Source organism: Plectropomus leopardus, chromosome 11 (assembly GCF_008729295.1).
Source record: "Plectropomus leopardus isolate mb chromosome 11, YSFRI_Pleo_2.0, whole genome shotgun sequence".
Classification (NCBI taxonomy): Eukaryota; Metazoa; Chordata; class Actinopteri; order Perciformes; family Serranidae; genus Plectropomus; species Plectropomus leopardus.
In genome coordinates this window covers 34,476,118-34,496,838 of record NC_056473.1, presented here as the reverse complement: position 1 = coordinate 34,496,838, position 20,721 = coordinate 34,476,118, and the positions used below count along the sequence as shown (strand labels likewise).

At 42.0% G+C, this 20,721-nt stretch overlaps 3 protein-coding genes across 3 annotated transcripts in view; 2 read left to right on the top strand and 1 right to left on the bottom strand.

The window, feature by feature from the left end:
• tdrd12 (tudor domain containing 12) overlaps positions 1 to 8,023 on the top strand; it is a 34,256-nt gene extending 26,233 nt beyond the window's left edge. Inside the window, exons 38-39 of the mRNA XM_042496895.1 lie at positions 3,521 to 3,703; positions 7,863 to 8,023. Of these exons, the coding sequence (XP_042352829.1) occupies positions 3,521 to 3,703; positions 7,863 to 8,023 (344 nt within the window). The remainder of the gene's footprint in view (positions 1 to 3,520; positions 3,704 to 7,862) is intronic.
• immp2l (inner mitochondrial membrane peptidase subunit 2) lies at positions 7,634 to 18,762 on the bottom strand (the record flags this gene model as incomplete). The annotated part of the gene is made up of 3 exons (XM_042496894.1): positions 7,634 to 8,692; positions 12,922 to 13,024; positions 18,686 to 18,762. Coding segments are annotated over 3 exons (306 nt in total), but the record flags the coding sequence as incomplete, so codon positions are not given.
• Positions 18,763 to 20,260: 1,498 nt separating this feature from the next.
• Positions 20,261 to 20,721, top strand: part of LOC121950469 (leucine-rich repeat neuronal protein 3-like) — a 15,197-nt gene continuing 14,736 nt past the window's right edge. The window contains exon 1 of the mRNA XM_042496482.1: positions 20,261 to 20,522. The gene's annotated coding sequence lies outside the window, so the exon portion shown is untranslated. The remainder of the gene's footprint in view (positions 20,523 to 20,721) is intronic.

Below are 20,721 nucleotides of genomic sequence, written 5' to 3'. Positions count from 1 at the left end.
AGCTATTATTTGCTTAAATCACTAAACTTGGCAGGTTTTTATATGAGACCAGCTTTTTATTCATTTCACACAAAACTGCTGCTCAGCAAAGATGGGAAATACGATCAAATTATTTATTTAACCTTTTGAGACCTGGGCAAATTGGCTTTATTCTTTTTATTTTTATTTTCAAAACCATGGGAGGAAACTTAAGATTTGCCAAAAAACCAAACAATAGCAATTTTTAAAGAAAACATGCCTTTAAAAAAATCTGTTAAAAAAGTTAGCTCAAAGTTTTTAAGTTTTTTCTTTACAAATTGCAAAGGAATTTTTAAGGAAAGAAAAAAACCCCACAATTTTTTCTAAAAATAAAGGAAAGGAAAGGAGATAAAGCACCAAATAACTTGCCTATCCAAACCTGTTTTCTTGGCCAAAAAGTTTTCTATACATTTTAAAATTTTCAAAAAAAAAAGTGAAGGAAAAAATCCGCAAAAGTTTTTTAGAGAAAATATGCCATCCAAACCCACTTCACTAACATAGTTATATTTTCTGCTAATTTCCACTGCAACAGCACTGCATTTTAGAGCAAGTTAAGTACTTTTACTCAACATCAAAGTGATAAACACATAAATGCATCAATATATATATAAACAACATAATCGAACAAAATTATTCTGAAATCGGCATTTTGCAAAATTAGTACTCAAACCCTTTGAAACATGACAAGAAATTACCAGTTACATGAAAATTACCTAAAATTTAGAAAAAAAATAATAAAAAGGTTTTAAAGAAAAACAATAAACAAAAAATGAAACTTAATATAGAGATAAAATAGTCAACAGTAGTTATGATTTTTTTCCTAAAGTGAAAAATGTCCAGGAAACTATTTTTTATAATTCTTGAAAATAGCTTTTAGTACTATTATCAATACCGTCTAATAATTTCCTGATTTCTTTTTTAAAACAAATTTTTAGGTCATTTTATTGTCACTTTTTCCTAAATTCTTTCGTTTTAAAATAAATTAAACCAATTTGCTCAGGTTTCAAAGAGTTAAATGCATGTGAAAGGCATCTGAATGCAAAGGGTTAAGTATACCACAATGGAACAACGGTAGTAGTTTAATGGTAGTATGTAGGAGTACTTTAATGATAATACTTTTGCACCAGTAAAACTTTGAATGCAGGACTTTTCCTTGTGCACACAGTGGTAATAGTACGGTGACGGTGTATAAAGATGTCAGGTACTCGTGTAAATACCCGTCCTGTGGCTCCGTGGAGCGGCTCCTTCCTGAAGAGCCAATAAAAGCCAACATCAAACTCAAACTAAATTAAAACCAGTAAAACATGAGAGCAGGAGGAGCTCCACGGAGACGCCAAAACAGCAGCATCACATCCGTCTGATCCTCTAACAGGTCGATAGAAGTCGATAGAAATGAATTTTCGGACGAGGAGGATTCTGCTGCTCTCAGCTCCTCGTGCAGGTCGGGCCTCGGGGTCGTGACGGTGAAACATGTTTTTCGGCTAACAAATCTTACAAAGAGCTTCCTGTTATTGAACTCCTCCGTCATGTGTGCTGTTGCCTCTGCCACCTCCTGCTCCACTCCTCTTCCTCATCACTCCTCATCCTCCAAAGGGCTCAGCTGAGGGGCCCTGGGCTAAACTTCCTCTGTGTGTGTGTGTGTGTGTGTGTGTGTGTGTGTGTGTGTGTGTGTGTGTGTCTCACCTGCCAGACGGTGTCCATAATGAAGACGGAGGATTCCTCCCAGAGGACGAGCTGCCGCTGACCTGCATCTGTGAGCAAGGCTCGTCCGCCGTCGCCTCACCTTGCAGACATGACACTTCGTGAATCTCTGAGGGACCCGGGGCCCTGAGGACACTCGGAGGCCTGGGGACAAACAACACACAGTCTCCCTCTGCAGACAGAGACCGAGTTTTTACTGATTTCAGTCAAAGTAAACGGACACAGTACGACATTTCTTCTCAAATTTAACAGAAATATTTTTATTTTGTCGTAATGTATATGGATATGTATTTGTATACACACACACACACACACACTTCTGTGAAGGTTACATTAAGTGTGTTGGGTTGGGGTCGTTTCACAAACAGACTGTATATATAGAAAATCTTTTAAAAAATCTAAATCTTCATATACATCTTTGGTTTTACACTAAAAAATTGGATACCACTTTGTACTCTGGTTCAGACAGAAATGTGCTGCTCTCTAGTTCCTGGCGCCGTCAGCAGTTTTACTGCAATGACTTCAGCTAAACCAACTCTTCAGGAAAGTTTGAATAAACTTTAGAGCTGCTTGTGATCGAGCCAAGGCCGGCTAATCTCACTGATCACAGACATGCAGACATGTTCTTAAAAGACTTTCTCAAATTCCAGATACGCGTGAAAAATTGAAAGATTGCACATATATTATCAGCAATTTAGAGACATTTTATCCTCTAATTGTGTAATGAAACAGGCAGTCATTATTTCATCAAGACTGAAATTAGTGTAACATTATCTGATGAAATACAGCGAGTAAAAATAAAAATAAAAATAATATTTAAAGTTTGGAAAGACTGGAACAATCTGTGAAAATGCTTCACACATTAACAGGTTGGAGCTGCTGCATCATTGAAGTGTGAAATTATTAATAAACAGGGAAAAGTCAGTCACATTTTCCTCAATGGTCAATATGACATCTCATTTTTATCTTTTTTTTTCTTTTAAAATTTTTTCAATTCAGTTTTTGGTGATTTTACTAAATACTTTTGGTGATATATTTTTCTTTAAAACTTTTTAATGATTTTTTTTCATTAAATTTTTTGGCAAATTTTCTTTCTTTCGTACGGAGGAAACGCCGGAAACGTCACTGTCACCTGTAAATGTCAGGTGTCACATTCAGGCAACAAATCCCAGGGATGCACACATTAACGTGCCAGTTATGATATATTTAATTACAAAGCAAAGATGTGTATTTCATTATCTCCCTGCAATATTATATTATGGCTTACATCTTATGAAGGCTGTGTGAGAAGACTTTATGTAATTAGAGGGGATTTATTCAAGGCGAGTGTGCGCAGATACAGATCTCTGAACCCTAATTCAACATGGATGGTAATACTGGCACTTTAATGTTATTACTAGAGGCTTTAAAGTCCAATAAGGGGCAATTTTTACTCTCTTTCATTTGCTTTATCTAACCAGACGGTGACATCTGGAGATAATGAACTTTCATTTCTGTCACAGCCGGGGGGGGGGGGGCCTTTATCACAGAACTCGTTTTAAATATTTCAGTTTTCAACACCATTTTCAAATTATTCAAGAGGAGCTCATCAGTTGTTATCTCTCTAAACCAATATTTTTTTCATTGTCGGAGCATAATGTGCCGATCCGCTGGAGAGAAAAGAATTGGCCACGCTGCTGTCTGAGGAGCTCACAGGGATGAAACGTATCAAAGCTGCACGTATAGCAGCTTAGAAACCGCCGGAAGCTCACGGAGAGACAACGCAGCGCTCTAATCACCCGAATACGCTCGGTTACATCAGGCCTGCTGCTGCTGTGGGAACCTTTCAACCTGCCCCTTAACTCGGCTGTAGCAGCCGGCGCCCGTTTGGCGGTCCCCATCTACTACGACCAAGGCCGTGTCCAGGATTTGAGGACAGTGGGGGCCCAGACCTCTGGAGGAACAAGAAAAAATCGCCAATCACTGGGCCCTGTGGGTTTCAAAGGCATGTTTTTCTTTTAAAAATTGGTGAATTTTCTTTCCTTTTAATTGTTTTTTAAGTTTTGGTGAATTTTTTTAACTTTGCCTTTTTTTTGGGTAAACTTTTAATTTTTTTTTTTGTATTTTTTGGAAAGTTTTTAACACTATTTAATGTATAAAATATTTGGCTATTTTTGGAGAGTTTTTTCATTTACATTGTTTTGCAGATTTTGTCCTTGAAAGTTGTTGGTTAAAACTTTTTGGTTATTTCAAACAATTTTCTTTTGATAAATCCTACCCCCCCCCAACAATGATAGAAAAACATAATTGAAAAGACTTAAATGTTTATCACAATACCTGGCAGCTGTTGTTGTATAAACTGTTATATTTTATGAAGACTTTTTATGTTTATGAATGCAAAAATCTGTAAAGCAAATACAGCGTTGTGCATCAGGGACACGACTCAACGACACCACTAAAACTTTGTGTTTGCTTTTCTGTCTCACAAACTCATAGCCGAGTCCACCGTGTTTACTCTCCCTCTGCGAGCGCTGCTCGAAAACACTCGAGGAAAAATGAAAAATCTCTGGCTGAAGCAGAAAAAGACGAGGCAGGCTGAAGTGAAAAAAAAAAATTAAAAATTAAACTTTTTAAATAATTTCCAGTCAGGTTCTTTTAAACCTCCCGGAGAAAACACAATTACAGAATCGTTAAGAACTAAACAAAAACTTTGTGATAACTTATTGTTCTAATCTCGCTGCAGAGGTTTCGGTAATTTAAGCGTCGGCTGAAATCTGCTGCGTCAGCCTGAATAATAGGCTTTAATTAGTAAACAGTGGAAATCTTCTCTTTATTGTCGCTGATGGTTTGTTAAGTCGCTTTTGTTTTAACGCATTTCGTAAGTGCAAAGCAATTATTGTTATCATTAAGAAGGTAATGACACAGCACTGCAATTAAAAAAGCTGAGTAACCCTTCAGAGCATGGAAAGGTCGCCAGCAGCTCGCTCGCCGAGTTAATCTAATCCGGGCGTTTGAACACATGCAGCGTGTCGGCCTCACCCCGACACCGAACTAATGAGTCACTGCAAAGAGCTTTTCATCCGATATCACACTCAGGGATGTGAAGTGTCCACCAGAACCAAATGCATAATTACTTATACATTTATTTGCAAAAGAGAAAAGTCAAAGCACGGTAATGAAATAACTAGAATTACATGTGAAAACATGGACGCTTCACACACTGAAGCTCTCTACAGTCAGCTCAGTGTACACATCAGTGTCCGTCTGTCCCTGAGATACGACGCCGAGTGATGGACAGAAGACGTCTGTATGAAATTTGAGGGCATGAATTTTGCAGTTATGGGCACAGTCATGTTTTATGAGGTTTCCGCGACCTTGACCTTTGACTACAATCAGTTCATTCTTGAGTCCAAATTTAAGGAAATTCCCTCAAGCTCATCTCGAGATATTGCGTTCACAAGAATGAGATGGATGCAAAGTCACTGTGACCTGGACCACTGACCACCAAAATCTGATCAGTTCATTCTTAAAAAAAAAAAAAAAAAAAAAAAATCTTCAGAGGAAATATCACGTTCACAAGAATGAGTTTGACAAGATCACAGTGATTTTGACCTCTGACTTTTGACCATAAAAATCTAATCACTTACCGTGTTCACGGGTCTCACATCGGCCCTGACTTGCACGGAGGCATACAAATAGGCCCAGAATTTCCCCATGAAGCCGAATAAAGTAGCACCAAAATGTTTCCAAAATGTCTCATTCATCAACCGAAGCCTCCAGGCAACCAGCAGTGTCACCACGGAGACACGGAGTCAAGTTACTGTTTAACATCTATTACAGGGCCGCAGGACACACCTTCATCCCCGTGACGTGATTCTCGCGGCGAGGTGAAGACCCAGAGTGCAGCACTGACCCTGCACCGAGCGCCGATTAACATAATTGTATTTCAAACTGGTCAAGATTGCGAGAGGAGCAATCAAACAGTCAAATGAGCCATGGAGCAGTTAGAGACGGCTCCGAGATTTCATTAGGGATCAGAAAAACCCGGTGCAGGGCAGTGATGGGACACGCTCCTGTAAAATGCATGACCACATGACACTGACACGAGGCTAAATTTGATTCACGGACACACAGGCAGCGAACATCTCATGTTGTTTTGGAGGAATCTTTGGACTAATGGGGCCGGAGAGGGCTGTCAGTTTAATACTGATTTACCCGAGACGAAGCATCAGTAAACTGGCAGCAGTGAGACAATCAGAAACAGGTGGACTGTCCTTGAGAATGAATGTCCTTTTGACATGTGGTTGAATTTATGATCCCATTTTCTCTGGATTTATTGCTCTGACAGAAATAAAAAAATCTTCGTTGAGATTTAACGCACCAAACGGGCGCAGTGAGACAACAAGTCTAAGGCCACATTTAGACGAGAATGGCACGAATAATAAAGGAAAAGTCTCTCCTTTGCATTAAAAAAACCCAACAAAAAACATTCATATGATAACACTTTGAGAATGATCATTTTGTACACGGATCCGTAGAGAGAAAAACATGGAATTAAAATGAGTTGTTATGTTGCCTTCACATGCTCCTTAAATATCATACATCCCGGTTGTGCAGTCAGTAAATACGATATTTCTGAGGAGCACATGAAAGCAGCGTTATTATATCGCAGTGAACAGTTAGTCTGAGTATCGTAAGTGTGATGCGACAGCCCGGTCTCACCAAATATCGCCGCTTTGCTTTCGGCACAAGATCATGACGCCAAAAGCCACCTTTAACATCTGCATGAAACGCTGCTGGACGGTGTCAGGTGAGAACGCGGCCGGACAGAACTGGCCGCATTGTTTTTCTCTCTTATTGTCTGTAATGACTGGCTGAAATCCAGCCCGAAATCATCGAACAGAACGCTGTGTGTCAGTGCTTTCCGGGTGTAAGTGTGACAGCAAAAGCCACCGTCCGCGTCAAACCAGAACGCAGCCGGATGGCGTCCTATGAGAGCACGCTCAGACAGAACCGATGGCGTTGTTATTGTATACAAACTTAAAAACATGCATTGTTTTAATTTTTTAATTTTGGGCTTTTTACTATTTTAACTAGGTGCACTGTCACAATCAATGTAGCAGCTAATCATTGACGTACATCCGAGACTGCAGTCAACAAAAATCTACTTTGCATGAAGCATGTTGAAAATTATTTTGTTTTTTTTTCATCTAAAATCATAGTGGCATCATGACAAAAACCTGGTATTTAAAAGGTTAAAATTCTGAAAATTAATGAATATTTGACATTTATGATTAGGACTGATGTGGGTAAAATTAAAGCGAGCAATAATTCACAAATTTGTGCGAAATGGAAGCAATAAAGAAATGAAAAGCATTAGATTAAATGCAACAACAACAAAACAACACGTGTGCAGCAGGACTCAGAGTCTGCGCGCTGATGAGGACGCTCCAAACGAGGAGCGTCTAAACGAGGCCGAATCTCACCACGGCAACGCCAGTATCCTAGCAGCTACAGCCGGCAGCGTTTGTTGGCACGGAAACAGAGCAGAAATTTGGACGGGGGCACACACACACACGCGCACACACACACACACACACACACACACACACACACACACACACTGATGAGTGTCTGCAGCTCTCGGTAAATAAGGTAAAAGCAGGATGTAAAGCGCCCTGAGATGAGCTAACAGGAGCTTTATTACCCAGCCTGGACCGCTCTGGTTTTAATTTAAACACACAAGCAGCCATGTTGCTCCGCGGTCGCACTTTATTAACCTCAAACATAAACCCTAAATATCAGATTCAGTCGGCTCAGACATGTCACACTGGAGTGAGTTAATTTTGCAGATGCTCGCTCGCGGCCGTGCGTCGCCTCGGAGGGAGGGTTGAGCACACCTGCATTAAGCCCCACTTGTGCTTCCCGAGGTCCCATTACGGCGTGACACAGCTGTTAGAGTCGCAGAATAAACAGCCACAACTCACAGCTCTATTTGGCTGAATTTACCACAAGTGCTCCCTCGATTTGATTTATGCAAATCAGCGATGCGGCTCCTCAAAGACGGAGCTGCTGAGCTGTTTGAGAGGCGGGCAGAAGTCAGCCGGCTGTTTGTCTTTGCGGTTTCTCTCTAATTAAGACTTGAGATAACCTGGTTGATGCAGGCGGCGAGATGCTCATTTCTCCTCTCAGAGCGCTGAATAAAGACGGGAGCATTCACAGGATCTGTGTGAACTGGCGGCGGCGGCGCGGTGGCGGCCTCGGCTCTCTGCTCGGAGGTGACCACACCGGCAACACAAACAGAAGCTCAGGGAAAACAGATTGAGAGATAATGACACACACTGTGTTTTCTGCCATCGTATCCCAGAATAACTGAATCCTGTTGTCCTCGAGTGAACCGCAGAGGACACAAACACCGAGGCAGAAGCGACAGGAAACACACCGACAGAAGCAGCTGGATCTGTAATAAAAGTTTCTACAAAGAACCAAGAAGGGTTCTTTTACAGGAAGATGCAGAAGAAGGTTCTAGTAAGCACCTTTATTTCTAAGAGTGTAGGATCTTCAGACACGAACACACAAAAGGTTGAAGGTTTTTCTTTAAGGAGAGAACTGTTCTGTGTTTTTGGTAACTGGATGAGTCAGAAGGAACAGAACAGAGAACCCGTGGACGGTGAGTTTACAGAACGATCTCATGACTCACTCAGCAGCGGCGGCGGCGGCTTCCTCCTGGATCTGACATTTTGGAACAGAAAACAGTGTTTTGACTCGTACGCCGGCGTACAGCTCCGTCCCTCAGAACGCTGACGGACGCCTCGTTTGTCTTCAGATGATGTTTACAAGCTGTTAAAATCTGAGTGTCTGTGGGACTTCATTCCTCGTCTTCCTCGGAGTCCAGTGGCCCTCGGTTTGGGGGCAGAGACGGCGTGATTCGCTGCCAACGATTTGGCGGCCAGATGATGTGTGAGGCCCGACCGTGGAGCAGCCCCACTGACACCTGGGAAAAACAACATACAGAAAAAAACCCAGCATAAAACGAGGCCTCTTGATATGAAAAAATAACACGACGTAGCGATGAAGAACGTTATGTTGACCATCATCTTCAGCCTAATGTCCATCAGATCTCAGGTCCACCAGAGCGTTATTTGGGCGCTCATCAGGAAGCGCCCAGCTGAGAGAGCTTGAGAGCGCTTCGCAGGCACGGTGTTTATTCACACTTTGGTTGTAGATAAAATACCAGCACGTTTGAGTATCTACTTGCTCTGGATAAAGCATACAGAACAGTGATACTCCGATGGCCCCCCAACCAATTTCGTATTCACAATAAAGCAAAAATAAAGTGATTGACACTGTGAATAGTTTCTGTACTTTTAGTGTACCAGATACCAGAGTTCATAAAACAGCATCAAAATAGAGCTGATCAAAAAGTGCCAGTGAAGGATCCCCCACAAATCCAAGAAACATCCCAAAATCCAAAAAATGTCCTAAAATCCAAGAATTGTCCTAAAATTCCGTGAAACATCTTGAAATCCTAGAAAGGTACTAAAAGTGTTGTTCTTTAAGGGTTCTTCAAATGCATTTGTGTTATATCAACATTTCAAAAAATATCCCTTAAGTTTTGCACAAATCTGTGATGGAAACCCGCGTACGGTCTCTTTGACCTTCGACCACCAAAGTCTATTGGTTTCATCGTTGACTCCAACTGGATGTTTGTGCCACATATGAAGAAATTCCCTCCAGGTCTTCTTGAGATATCGCTTCCGCAATAAAGGGACGTACAAACATGACAACGCCATGGATGTCGGTGGCAGCTTCGGCCGATTCATGTGCTCTCTGAGTGACTTTTAGTTCTTGCACAAACACGTAAACTTGTAAAATGAGTGTTTTTAAACGGTCATCACATCTGCTCTCAATGATTTCATCGAAGCCATATAAATGAGGAGCGTCACCGTGTGCGGAGAAAAAGCTGGTTGGAGAGGATTTAAGACCGTTTGATTTACGCTCACACTCGGGTCCACAGTCTTCTAGACATCAACAGCAGAGATAATTAAAACTGGCAAGCTGACAGCTGAAGATCTGGTTGTCTGACATCTTGCTCGCCGCATCAATTAGAGCTGCTTTGCATGAAGTCGCACACACACACACACACACACACACACACACACACACACACACACACACGCCGGCAAATGTCAAATACTTTTTAATGACGTCTGTTATCTCTGAAAAGCTGGCGTCTATATTAAAAAAGCGCCGCGTTCATCTCCGTCTTCATAGTAACCTTCAGACGGCCGGCGTGCTGCGGCTCACGGGCGGACACGAGGCCAGACGCAGACGGATCAGTTGGATTTGACTTCGGGAGCGTCCCGCCGGCTGCAGTCTGAGCGATCCCCCACCCCCCCACAACAACCACAGGTCAAGATCCAGTTTAATAACATCAAGTAATGAAGCAGCCGATTAATATTCATCTGAGGAGCGGGGCGGCGGGCTGTTATCTGCTCGGGCAGGCAGCGAGATATTGAAAAAATTATTTAATCTTTGTTTTTATTATGAACATTTCAGACAACTAACCTCAAATTATGAAACCAGCTCAAGAATCAGATCTAAAAGCTGTCCAGGTCAGCTGACATTTCATTTCTTTTCATCTCGAGAAAAATAATACGAGTCCCATCAGGTTCTTTCTCGTGGTTCTTGGTTCTACGGTTCCTTTTTAACTGACGCACATCTGTTTCTCAGGAAACCTTCTGTCGTTCACCGGTCAAGTTTCTCGCTTCCTTCTTTCTTTCTAGTGTTCCTTTTCTGGTTTCTTGGTTTATTCTGGGACTTCTTTCAGCCATTGCCAAACTCGGGGTTTTTCAAAGTATGAAAACTAAAGTACTCGGTATTTCAATCGGGTATTTTTAACAAGACGTCGGGACATTTAGCAGACTTTTTCTGTCAACAAAACCAAGTATTATTACTGAGACATCACAACATTTAGCAGACTTTTTTGGTAAACAAAATCAAATATTTTTAACAAGACGTTAGATCATTTCGCAGACTTTGTCCGATAACAAATTCAGGTATTTTTAGCAGGCCTTCGGGACATTTTGCAGATGTTTTTCTGGCAATTAAGTCAGGTATTTATAACATGACGTCTGTTTTAAGCAAACTTTTTCTGTCAACAGAACTAGTTGTTTTTGATGAGATGTCCAGACATTTATCGGACTCTTTTTGTCAACAGAACCAGGTATTTTTAACAAGACGTCAGGACATTTACAAGTACTTTTCTATAAAGAAAACCAGGTATTTTCAATGAGAAGTCGCAACATTTAGCAGACGTTTTTCTGTAAACATAGCCAAATATTTTTTAATGAGATGTCAGTACATTTAAAAGCCATGTTTCTCGCAACAAACCAGATCATTTGTTTTTTTAAACGCAAAACAAACAAATGTCTTAATTTTAAAAGTAACTAGTAACTAAAGCTGTCAAATAAATGTAGCGGAGTAAAGAGTACAATATTTGCCTCTGAGATATAGAGCAGTGAAAGTATAAAATGGCATAAAATGAAAATACTCAAGTACACTACAAGAGCCTTTAATTTTTACTGAATAACAGTACTTGAGTAAATGTACTTAATTACATTTCACTACTGCACCGATGTTCTGACCCTCGCCTATGGTCAAAGACGAGCTGCCACAGAACCTGAATCTGTTCTGTGTTGGTGGAAAAGTGGTTCGCTGCTTCCCGTTGTGGTTATTTTGCTCAGATATCTCTTCTTTCGGCCTTCGGTTCCTCAGTTTTCTTTGATTTGTTGAAATCCTCCACAGTACAGTTCTTTGTCAGTTTTCTCTCACTGGTTCATTGGATATCTGGTCCCTTTTCTGATCAGCTTTTAGCTTGTCTAGTTCCTCTGTTCATCCTAGTTTTTCCTCTTCAGCACTTTCTTCGGTCCATCAGTTCCTTTCCTGCGTTCACGTCCACGAGGATGAGTACGGCGCTCTGAGAAGCAGAAATCTCAGCAGCTGGCTGACTCATTGTATTGATCAGCGCCCTCCATCACCCCCCTGCAGATGTATTGTGGTCATTTCATGCTTTGGGCTCAGTAAAAATCTAATTTATTGCATCTTTTAATGCTTTAATAGGCCATACCTCCCACTGCATGAAATCGACTGACATGAAATCTGTAATGCTCACTGAGTTTTTCGCCATTTCACATAGTTTTCAAAGTTTTTTTTTCCCATTTCAACTACAAAAACTTTGTGAAAAGTGAAAAAGCAAAACTCCGCACAGAGTCCCACTACATGCCGTCCACAGAGATGTGGGTGTTTGTTTTGGTGTGATCGACCCACAGGCTGAGAGCATCGTCTGTGGGAGCTGATGTGTTTCTGAGTGAAGCGACTGCGTGGTGGGTGGCAGCGAACACCGCGGGCCACATTCACAAAGAATATATTATTCAAATGAGACCTCCTCGCCGGATGGGGGATATGTCCTGAATATACCCCATTGATTTAGCGCTTTTAGTCATGTTCCTCCTGGTATGAATATCTGGCGGAGACATTAAACTGTCAGATGTGAGGACGTAGTGTGACATGACGTTTTCTCCCATTTAAAGAAAACACAGCGGCGCGGAGGCCCGGAGAGATGCCGCCGCAGTTTTCAGGTTTTCAGCGAGAGAAACTAGAGATAATGTGACTTTGTGAAGTGCGTGACGGTGATGTCTGTTCGGAGGGATGGAAGCTGACAGCACTCTTCAGTCCAAATTTAAAGCGCAGTACGAAACGAGACCCAACATTTACACCACCTGGGGAACGTTTCTTCTCTGCCAACATGCAGAACGAATCAGATGTTTGAGTAAAAATGGGAAAATGAGGGTCCAAACCTCTGAAATACAGCTGGGCAACACGGCTTTAAATTAATATTGCAATATTATTTTCATACTTAACCGTAGCTTGGCCAGGGGGGTCATATGCAGCAGCCCATTACATGATTTGGGATTTTGGGATGTTTCTCGGATTTCAGGACATTTCCCGAATTTTAGGATATTTCTCAGATTTTATGACTTTTGTAAGATTTAAGGACATTTCAGGGATTTTAGGATGTTTCTGGTATCTACTGTACCTTGGTATGGACGGACAACCCCACTAAACATAACGCCTTCGGCCTCAGCGGCGTGGGGGGAATAAAGCTTACGGGCGGTACAGTGTGAACGGTCTGATTGTTGCAGCAGAGGGTTCAGATCATACCGGTCCGAAGCTGTTGCTGTCCAGACTGTGTCCGTGATGATCCCCCTCGATCCAGAAGTGACCGTCAGGGACTCGAACGTATCGGTTCTTGTAGCCCAGAGTCCTGAAGAGAAGAGAAATAAAAAATAAGATTAGGGTTTTAATCTGGCTTTGGCGAGAAAGAAACCTGCAGGCTGAAATCTAACGATGTTAAAACAGCAGAGTTTCTGATTTAAAATGCTGGATTTCTTTTTTGTGCCGTTAGCATCCAAACACGAATACGTCACTCAGCTCACTGAATGCTGAATTCACAAAATCACCAAAGAGCTGAAAGACTGTTTACATCACTGATACTTCACTTTATATAATAGAGCTTGTTGATCCAAAAAAGAGCCAGAGGAGGATCCCCCACACCCCCGACAGAGGACACAGCTGAGACACTGATGTCCTAAAAACTGAGAAATGTCAAAACCATCCTGGAAATCCTAAAATCATAGAAACATTCTAAAATCTTAACAACATCCTAGAAATCCACAAAATGTCCTAAAATTTGAGAAACGTCCTAAAACCCTAACAACATCCCAAAAAACTGTAGACGTACTAAAATGTCAGAATTTTCCTAAAATCATACAAAAACTCTGAAATCCTTGAAATGTCCTTGAAGTCTGAGACTTGTCCTAAAATCCCAGAAACATATATTTTGCAGAAGTGTCCGGTCCCAGCGTGGCGTCCTCTTTAAAAACACACCCGCAGCTCTGTCAGGGAGGACATTTGTACAGCAAAAAAACCCCAAAAAAACACTGAAGCTGAGGAAGAGAAAACTGAAGTGAGAAACAGATCCTAACTTGAATAATTGCTTCATTACGTCTGATAACATCGAGATTTGGGGGAAATTTGCGGTTCAGGTCCTCGCTGACGGTAGATCAGATCTGCGGGACAATTATCGCCTTCATTTCATTATCGCTAATCGTCAGCCTTTAAATCATCCCAGAGGCGTCACTTCCCGCCGCCGCCTTATCGCTCAAACAAGGATCTGATCCGAGGACGCGTTTAGACTAATCAGGGCGGAGGCGGAGGGGCGGAGGGGGCATTCGTCTCTCGCTGTAGCTGCTTCAGTCAGGCCGCCATGTTTATGAGGAGAAGGTCCAACGCCCTTCATCATCGCTGCGGACCGTTATGAGCCTGTTCAGCCCTGATTTATCCTTTAGCGGGGGAACACGGTGAGTTATAGCCTCAGTGACTTTTTAAATGGAAATTCGTCTGTGATTCTTAATGTGTGTGTGTGTGTGTGTGTGTGTGTGTGTGTGTGTGCGTCCGGCTGACCGCAGAGGCCTTGGATACATAAATATTGATTCAGCCACAGCAGCTGAATTTACAGACTCACAAAAAAAAACAAGCTGGACCTTTTTTTTTTCTGCAGGAATAAAATCGGTCAGAGCCCGCGTGACACCGATTCTCTGCCGCGTTTAACAAGAAACAACCGTGAAATCTTCACAGAACAAAACGGCGACCGACTCCGCTGTGCTTCACCTTTGATTTAACCCTTTAAGACCAGGACTGCTTTCAGTTTTCTTGTCTTTTGTTTTTTCTCGTGCTGCGTTCAGATGCCTTTCACAAACCTCTGAAAACCTGACAGAATTGGTTTGATGTATTTTGAAAAACAAAAAACAAACACAAAAAAAGGGAAAAATGTCAAGAAAAAAGTATTTATAAATCTAATGATTATATATATTAGTTATTCTACAAAAAAAACCCCTTTATTTTAGCACTTTCTTCAGGTCATTTCCCCTCAGACATTTTCGCCGTGTCTTTTAAAAATAATTTTCTAAATCTACAAATTTCTCGTGATTAGTTTCTGAGCAAGTTGCTCATTGCTTTTTGTTGCATGTTTCTGAAAGGAAACTTTCTCAGGCTTTAATGGTTTGAGTAATTGTTAACGGCGTCTGGAGGCAGGACAAAAAAGTGATGTCGCTCCGGGTTGTGAAGGGTTAACGTTGAGATTTTAACCTTTCCTGCAGCGGGTGTGACAGTTTTCCGTATCTGTCGGCGTCCCAGTGGCCGCCTCCTGCTGGAGGGGAACCAGTTTACAGGTTTAACAGACAAATAAACTTTATTTATGAGTCAGCATTAGTTCACGGCAGATTCTCGGTTAACGCTCCCACTTAGTTTCCTGCGGCCTGACAGCGGCGGCGGCGGCAGATTTACGCGGGGTCCGCGCCTCTCTGTTTGGAGATGGATCTGTAAAAGCGTCCTCTCTCTGCGGCTGATGTCTTCGTGGCAGGCAGACAGTCAGACGAATTAAAACACGAGCTGTGATTTATGGCGGCGTGGCCCGCGTGAGACAACACTGGCTGACAGCCAGCGTCGTCAGCGCCGCCTCCGCCAGGGAGCCCATCGCAAGCCAGTTAATTATTCATCCCCTCCCCAGCCGCTGACCTGTAATTTGCACGGTGGCGCCCGACGCAAACAGCTGCCGGGCTGAATCACACGATGATGGCGTGTTATGATACTGTGAACGCGCCTCCGTGGATCTGATGCCCTGCCACTTCCTGTCAGCCTCCTCCACGCTGCTGCAGGTTTACTGGATCAAAATAACTGAGGCCTAAAGGAGATTTTAATCTAGTGGCCTGCGGCTTTGGAGGGCATTTTTCTAAAAAAAACAAAACAACAAAACACACACACAAAAAAAACAACAAATCAAAAATGTATTTAAAAAATGGTCAAATCCACCACTTAAAAAAAGGAAAAAAATGCAAACAATCGGCAATAAAACAAAATGACCAATGTTTTAACTGTTTTAACCAAAAAACGTCAAATATTTTAGAAGAAAAATAAATTTAATTTAATTTTAATTTTTTTATAACGACACTTTTAAAAGAAAATAAAAATCCACACTTTTTAAAACAACAAATCACCAAATAATTCAAAAGAAAAAAAGGCAACAATTTCTGAGATAAAATATTTGCCTAAAATTTTTAACAACAACCCTCCTTTTTTTTTTTTTTTTTTTGGTGGTAAGGTTTATTTACATTATCCATCTTTTAATCCTGAAAATTAAGTGAAATTGAGACATTTAAATTGGGGATTCAAAGAATTCAAAAGAATTAATGAGTAGTTTTATTAGTAATGCATCATCACCATTTCCTGAGGTGAACTCTGTGTTATCCTGTCGGCTGATGCTCTGCAGTCAGACGCACAGACGGTTTGTGTTCTCTACATTTGGTTTTGTGTCAAAATAGAAAACATATGTAATATGTGCAATAGAATTAATAATAGCTGGCTGTTAACACAGTGTGAGGAGTTTCACCCCTTCAGAGGGTCAGAAAGGACCCTCGCTGCAGCTTCATGAGTGATGACTCACTTACAGAATAAATGAGAAAAAGGCCATTTTGAAGTCCGAGACTTCAGAGGAAATTTGACCTTGTCCTCTTTACGAGTGCAACACAGAGCAAAGTCTGACTAAATCTGACGTAAAATGCACAGAAAAGTGATCAGAAACTTTGCACAAAAAGACCAACAGCCAATGACCTGTGACCTATGATCACATGACCGAAATTACATTCATCTGATAATATACAGCAAAGCAATAATGAGATACACCGGTGTCTTTGTCTAACCGTGGTCAATTTTGTGTCTCTTTGTGGTCACTTCGTGTCTCTTTGAGGTCAATTTTTGTCTCTTTGTAGTCATTTTGTATCTTTTCGTGTCTCTTTGTGGTCACTTCGTGTCTCTTTGAGGTCATTTTGTGTTTTTTTGTGATCATATTCTATCTTTTTATAGTTGATTTGTGACTCTTTGTAGTCTTTATGCCTTTTTGTGGTCCTGGATCTCTTTGTGGTCATTTTGTATCTTCAGAGTTTTTTGGCACTTCCTGTATTTGGGCTTTTTTTGGTATCTTTTTGCATTTTATTTGTGCTCTTAGTGTCTTCCTGGTCGCTATATGTTACTTTAAGAGAAAAAAGTTTAATTTTGCAGAGTCTGAAAGAAACTGAATGTTAATTGGATGGAGAGACAGACAGGGGAAATGATTGTCTCTGAAATGTTTTTTTTTTAAGTACCTGTCCAAAAACCAGACGGTGAGTTTGGAGAAGTTGTTGTATCAGAGGCAGCAGCCCGGCCGCTCTGTTCTCCTGCTGCGTCTCATTATCTGAACTGTGGAGCTCATTTCCTCACCACAACGCAGTGTAACAGGACTGAGAGCAGCACACACACACACACACACACACACACACACACACACACACACACTCAGAGTAAAAATAGCTCTCTGCATCCTAACCTTAATGTGTTCTTAATGCCTGTTCAAATGCAATTCAGGACCAATTTCAAGCCAACATGAAGTCTGAGGAGTTAAAATCCTCCAGTGAAGTCGGCTTCAAAACACTCGCACTGATCTCACACCGGGGGAGGGAAAAAAGATTCATTTTTAGAAACACACTCAGCTCTGAAATACTACCTTTCATGGTGCAAGACCATTTATTACAGAAACACTGTGTTCACAAATCTAAATATCTAAATAGGCACCTTATCTCATAATTATGAGTTCCCATCTCGTAATTATGAAGAAATTTACGCCCACTTATCAGTCGTTGCTGACCGATCCTGCAGGACGGGACAGAGGGCAGTGATGGTGGTTTCGTTTTTAATCTGCTTTTATTTTTGTCTCAGTTTGAGACTCTGGAAAATATTCCTGCTACCTAATATTACTCTAACGTTTGTGTGTCTAATCTGTGTTTTGCTTCAATCTGACAAGCTGGAAGTCCCTCCCTGCAGACCCAGTCAAATCTATACAGCAATGATGCTCAACTTACGGCCCGTGTCCCAAATCTCCCCCCAATGGGCCCCTGGTGGCCCCCAAAGCATTTTCTAATTCACAATAAAAATAAAGTGTTTCACTCTGTGAATAGTTTTTGTCCTTTTAGTCTCCATAAGGTGTCAGAGACATAAAACAGCATCAACATAGAGCTTGTTGATCAAAAGAGAGCCAGAGGAGGATCCCCCACACCCCCGACAGAGGACACAGCTGAGACACTGATGTCCTAAAATACTAGAAATGTCCTAAAATCTGAGAAATGTACTGAAATCCTTGAAATGTACTAAGATCTGAGAAACGCTCTCAAATCCTGTAGAATTGTCCAAAAATCTGAGAGATGTGATAAAAGCCCTGAAAAGTCCTAAAATTAAAGTAATATTTTGAAATAGCCTAAAATCCTGGAAACATCCTAAAATCTTAGAAATGTCCACAAATCCTGAAATCTTCCTAAAATCCTAGAAACGCCCTCAAATCCTATAGTTAAATAGAGATGTCCTAAAAGCCTAGAAAAGTCCTAAAAAAAAAATCCTAAAATAACCTAAAATCCTGGAAACATCCTGAAATCCTAGAGATGTCCTCATATCCTAAAAACTTCCTGCAAGTCTAGAAATGTCCTAAAATCCTAAAAAAAAATCCTGGAAATGTCCAGTAAATATATGGTTCCCATCCATCATGTTTCTACCTGTGTGTGTGTGTGTGTGTGTGTGTGTGTGTGTGTGTGTGTGGGACCTGAGCACTGATTTAGTTTTGCCACCAGGTGATGCCAGTTAATCTGATTAGAGAGCGGTGTGATGGAGCGAAACCTCCTGACTGCAGACGGATGCGATTAGACGAGAGACAGCTGTGTTTGTTCTGACTAACAGGCTGCTGCTCCTCGTCGAGCTGCCGACGCCTTCACTTTACCGCCGTATAAAAGTGATATTAAAGCCCTCGGTGTCTGTCAGTGTGAGTCAGAGGGGAGCTGAATCCTACCGGATGAAGTCTCCCTCCAGGCCGATGACCCGCTTGATGATCTTCTGCTGGGGGTTTTTGGGGGACCTGAGGGGACAGTTAACACAGCAATGAGCATAAAAGCCAAACAGGAAAACAGCCAAATAAAAGTCACGGGAGCGTGATGCAGCGCCGTGGGATCAGCTCTGTTCAGTGTCACATCTGGTTTGAGAAGACGGACTGAAGGATCGATCACTCGTCTGAGCTCGTTTTTTTTAAAGCCTCTGACTCTGATCGGATGAGCAGAAATGAATGACAACACAGATAATATAATGCAAATTATTCTCATGCTTTGACAGCATTGGCTCTCAACTTACAGCCAGATCTGGCTCTCAGGTACAATTTTATAATTCACACTGAAAAAAAAGTGATTGGCTCTGTGAATAGTTTTGTCCTTTTAGTCTCCATAAGGTGTCAGAGACATAAAACGGCATCAAAAAAGAGCCAGAGGAGGATCCCCCACACCCCCGACAGAGGACACAGCTGAGACACTGATGTCCTAAAATACTAGAAATGTCCTCAAATCCCCAAAATGTCTTAAAATCTGAGAAATGTCCTAAAATCCTACATAAGTCCCAAAATCCTTGAATTATCCTGAAAGCTTAAGACACGTCCAAAAACATAGACATGTCCTAAAATCCTAAATATGCCCCAAAACCCTTGAAATATCCTGAAATCCTCGAAAAGTACTAAAATCCTAAAACGTACTGCAATCCTAGAAACAGCACAGGAAGCTGAAATATTCGGCAAACATACAGATTTTTGCTGATGTGACAAACCGATAAAAAACATGTAGAAAACACCAACCCTGAGTTGAAGCATTTTTTCTTATTTTGCACAATGAATGAATATCTCAGTGAAACAGCAATTTTATTTTATGTCTCCATCTGCTGGTCGGCCGTCACGACAAGCGTCTGCACAATATGACGTGATTTCCACTACAGAAGAGACCTGACGATTAATACAATTAAAACGTGTTTGTACCAATATCGGACAAATGAGTCGTTATGTTAAATATCGTGCATCTCTACTGTCCACGCAAGTTCACTGCAACAATCTCACACGACAAAGTTCCAGGACTTTGCAAAACTTTCCAGGCCTGGAGGGTGTGACAGTGAAATTCCATGACTTTTCCAAGTTTTCCATGACTGTGACAAAAAAAACCCCACACCTCCTCCTCCTGGTTGCCGTGGGGATACGGAGGATCATGACTGACTGACTGACAGCTCGCTGAGCCAATCAGCTTCACCGACAGCTGCAGAAGCGAGCGCTTATTGGCTCGTCTCTGGGGAGCTGGAGTGTGTGTGTGTGTACTAGCGTGTGTGTGTGTGTGTGTGAGTGTGTGTGAGAGTGTGTGAGAGTGTGTGTGTGTGTGTAATAGAGTGATGGATGATCTCTCCAGCAGCAGAGGAGAGGAAGGATGGAGAAACGACAAACACAACCTATCATTCACTCTCAGTGTCTCTCTCCCCCTCTCCTTTTAATTCCCCCCCCTCTCTCTCTGACACACACACACACACACACACACACACACACACACACACACACGGCCTCTCTCTCTCTCCTTTCTCCACATCTCTGTGTCGCTGTGGAGAGGAGACGCTGCTTCTTGGAGATACTCGAGGAAAACAGGAAAATAGCTGCTGCTGCTGGATGTTAACATGCAGCGCTGCACGCCTTAAACAAGACACACACACACACACACGCGCGCAAACACACCAACATACACACAAACACGCTTTGTGCTGCTGCAGCCATGCCAGGAATACCTGCTGAATATCTGCTGCTGCATGGGACGTGATGGATACCGCTTCTGCTGGTGAGTGTTTCACGGCAGTATGACTCGTGTGTGTGTGTGTGTGTGTGTGTGTGCGCGTGTGTGTGTGTGTTGGGAGGACTGCGGTAGTCCTTGAGCGCTGTGGCGGCTCAGTGGCGGCTCAGCCTGCGGTTCTGACAGCTGAGGGGAATCAGAAAACAGGGCTGGGGGGATTTTTGTCGCAGGTTTGTGGACGACGCTG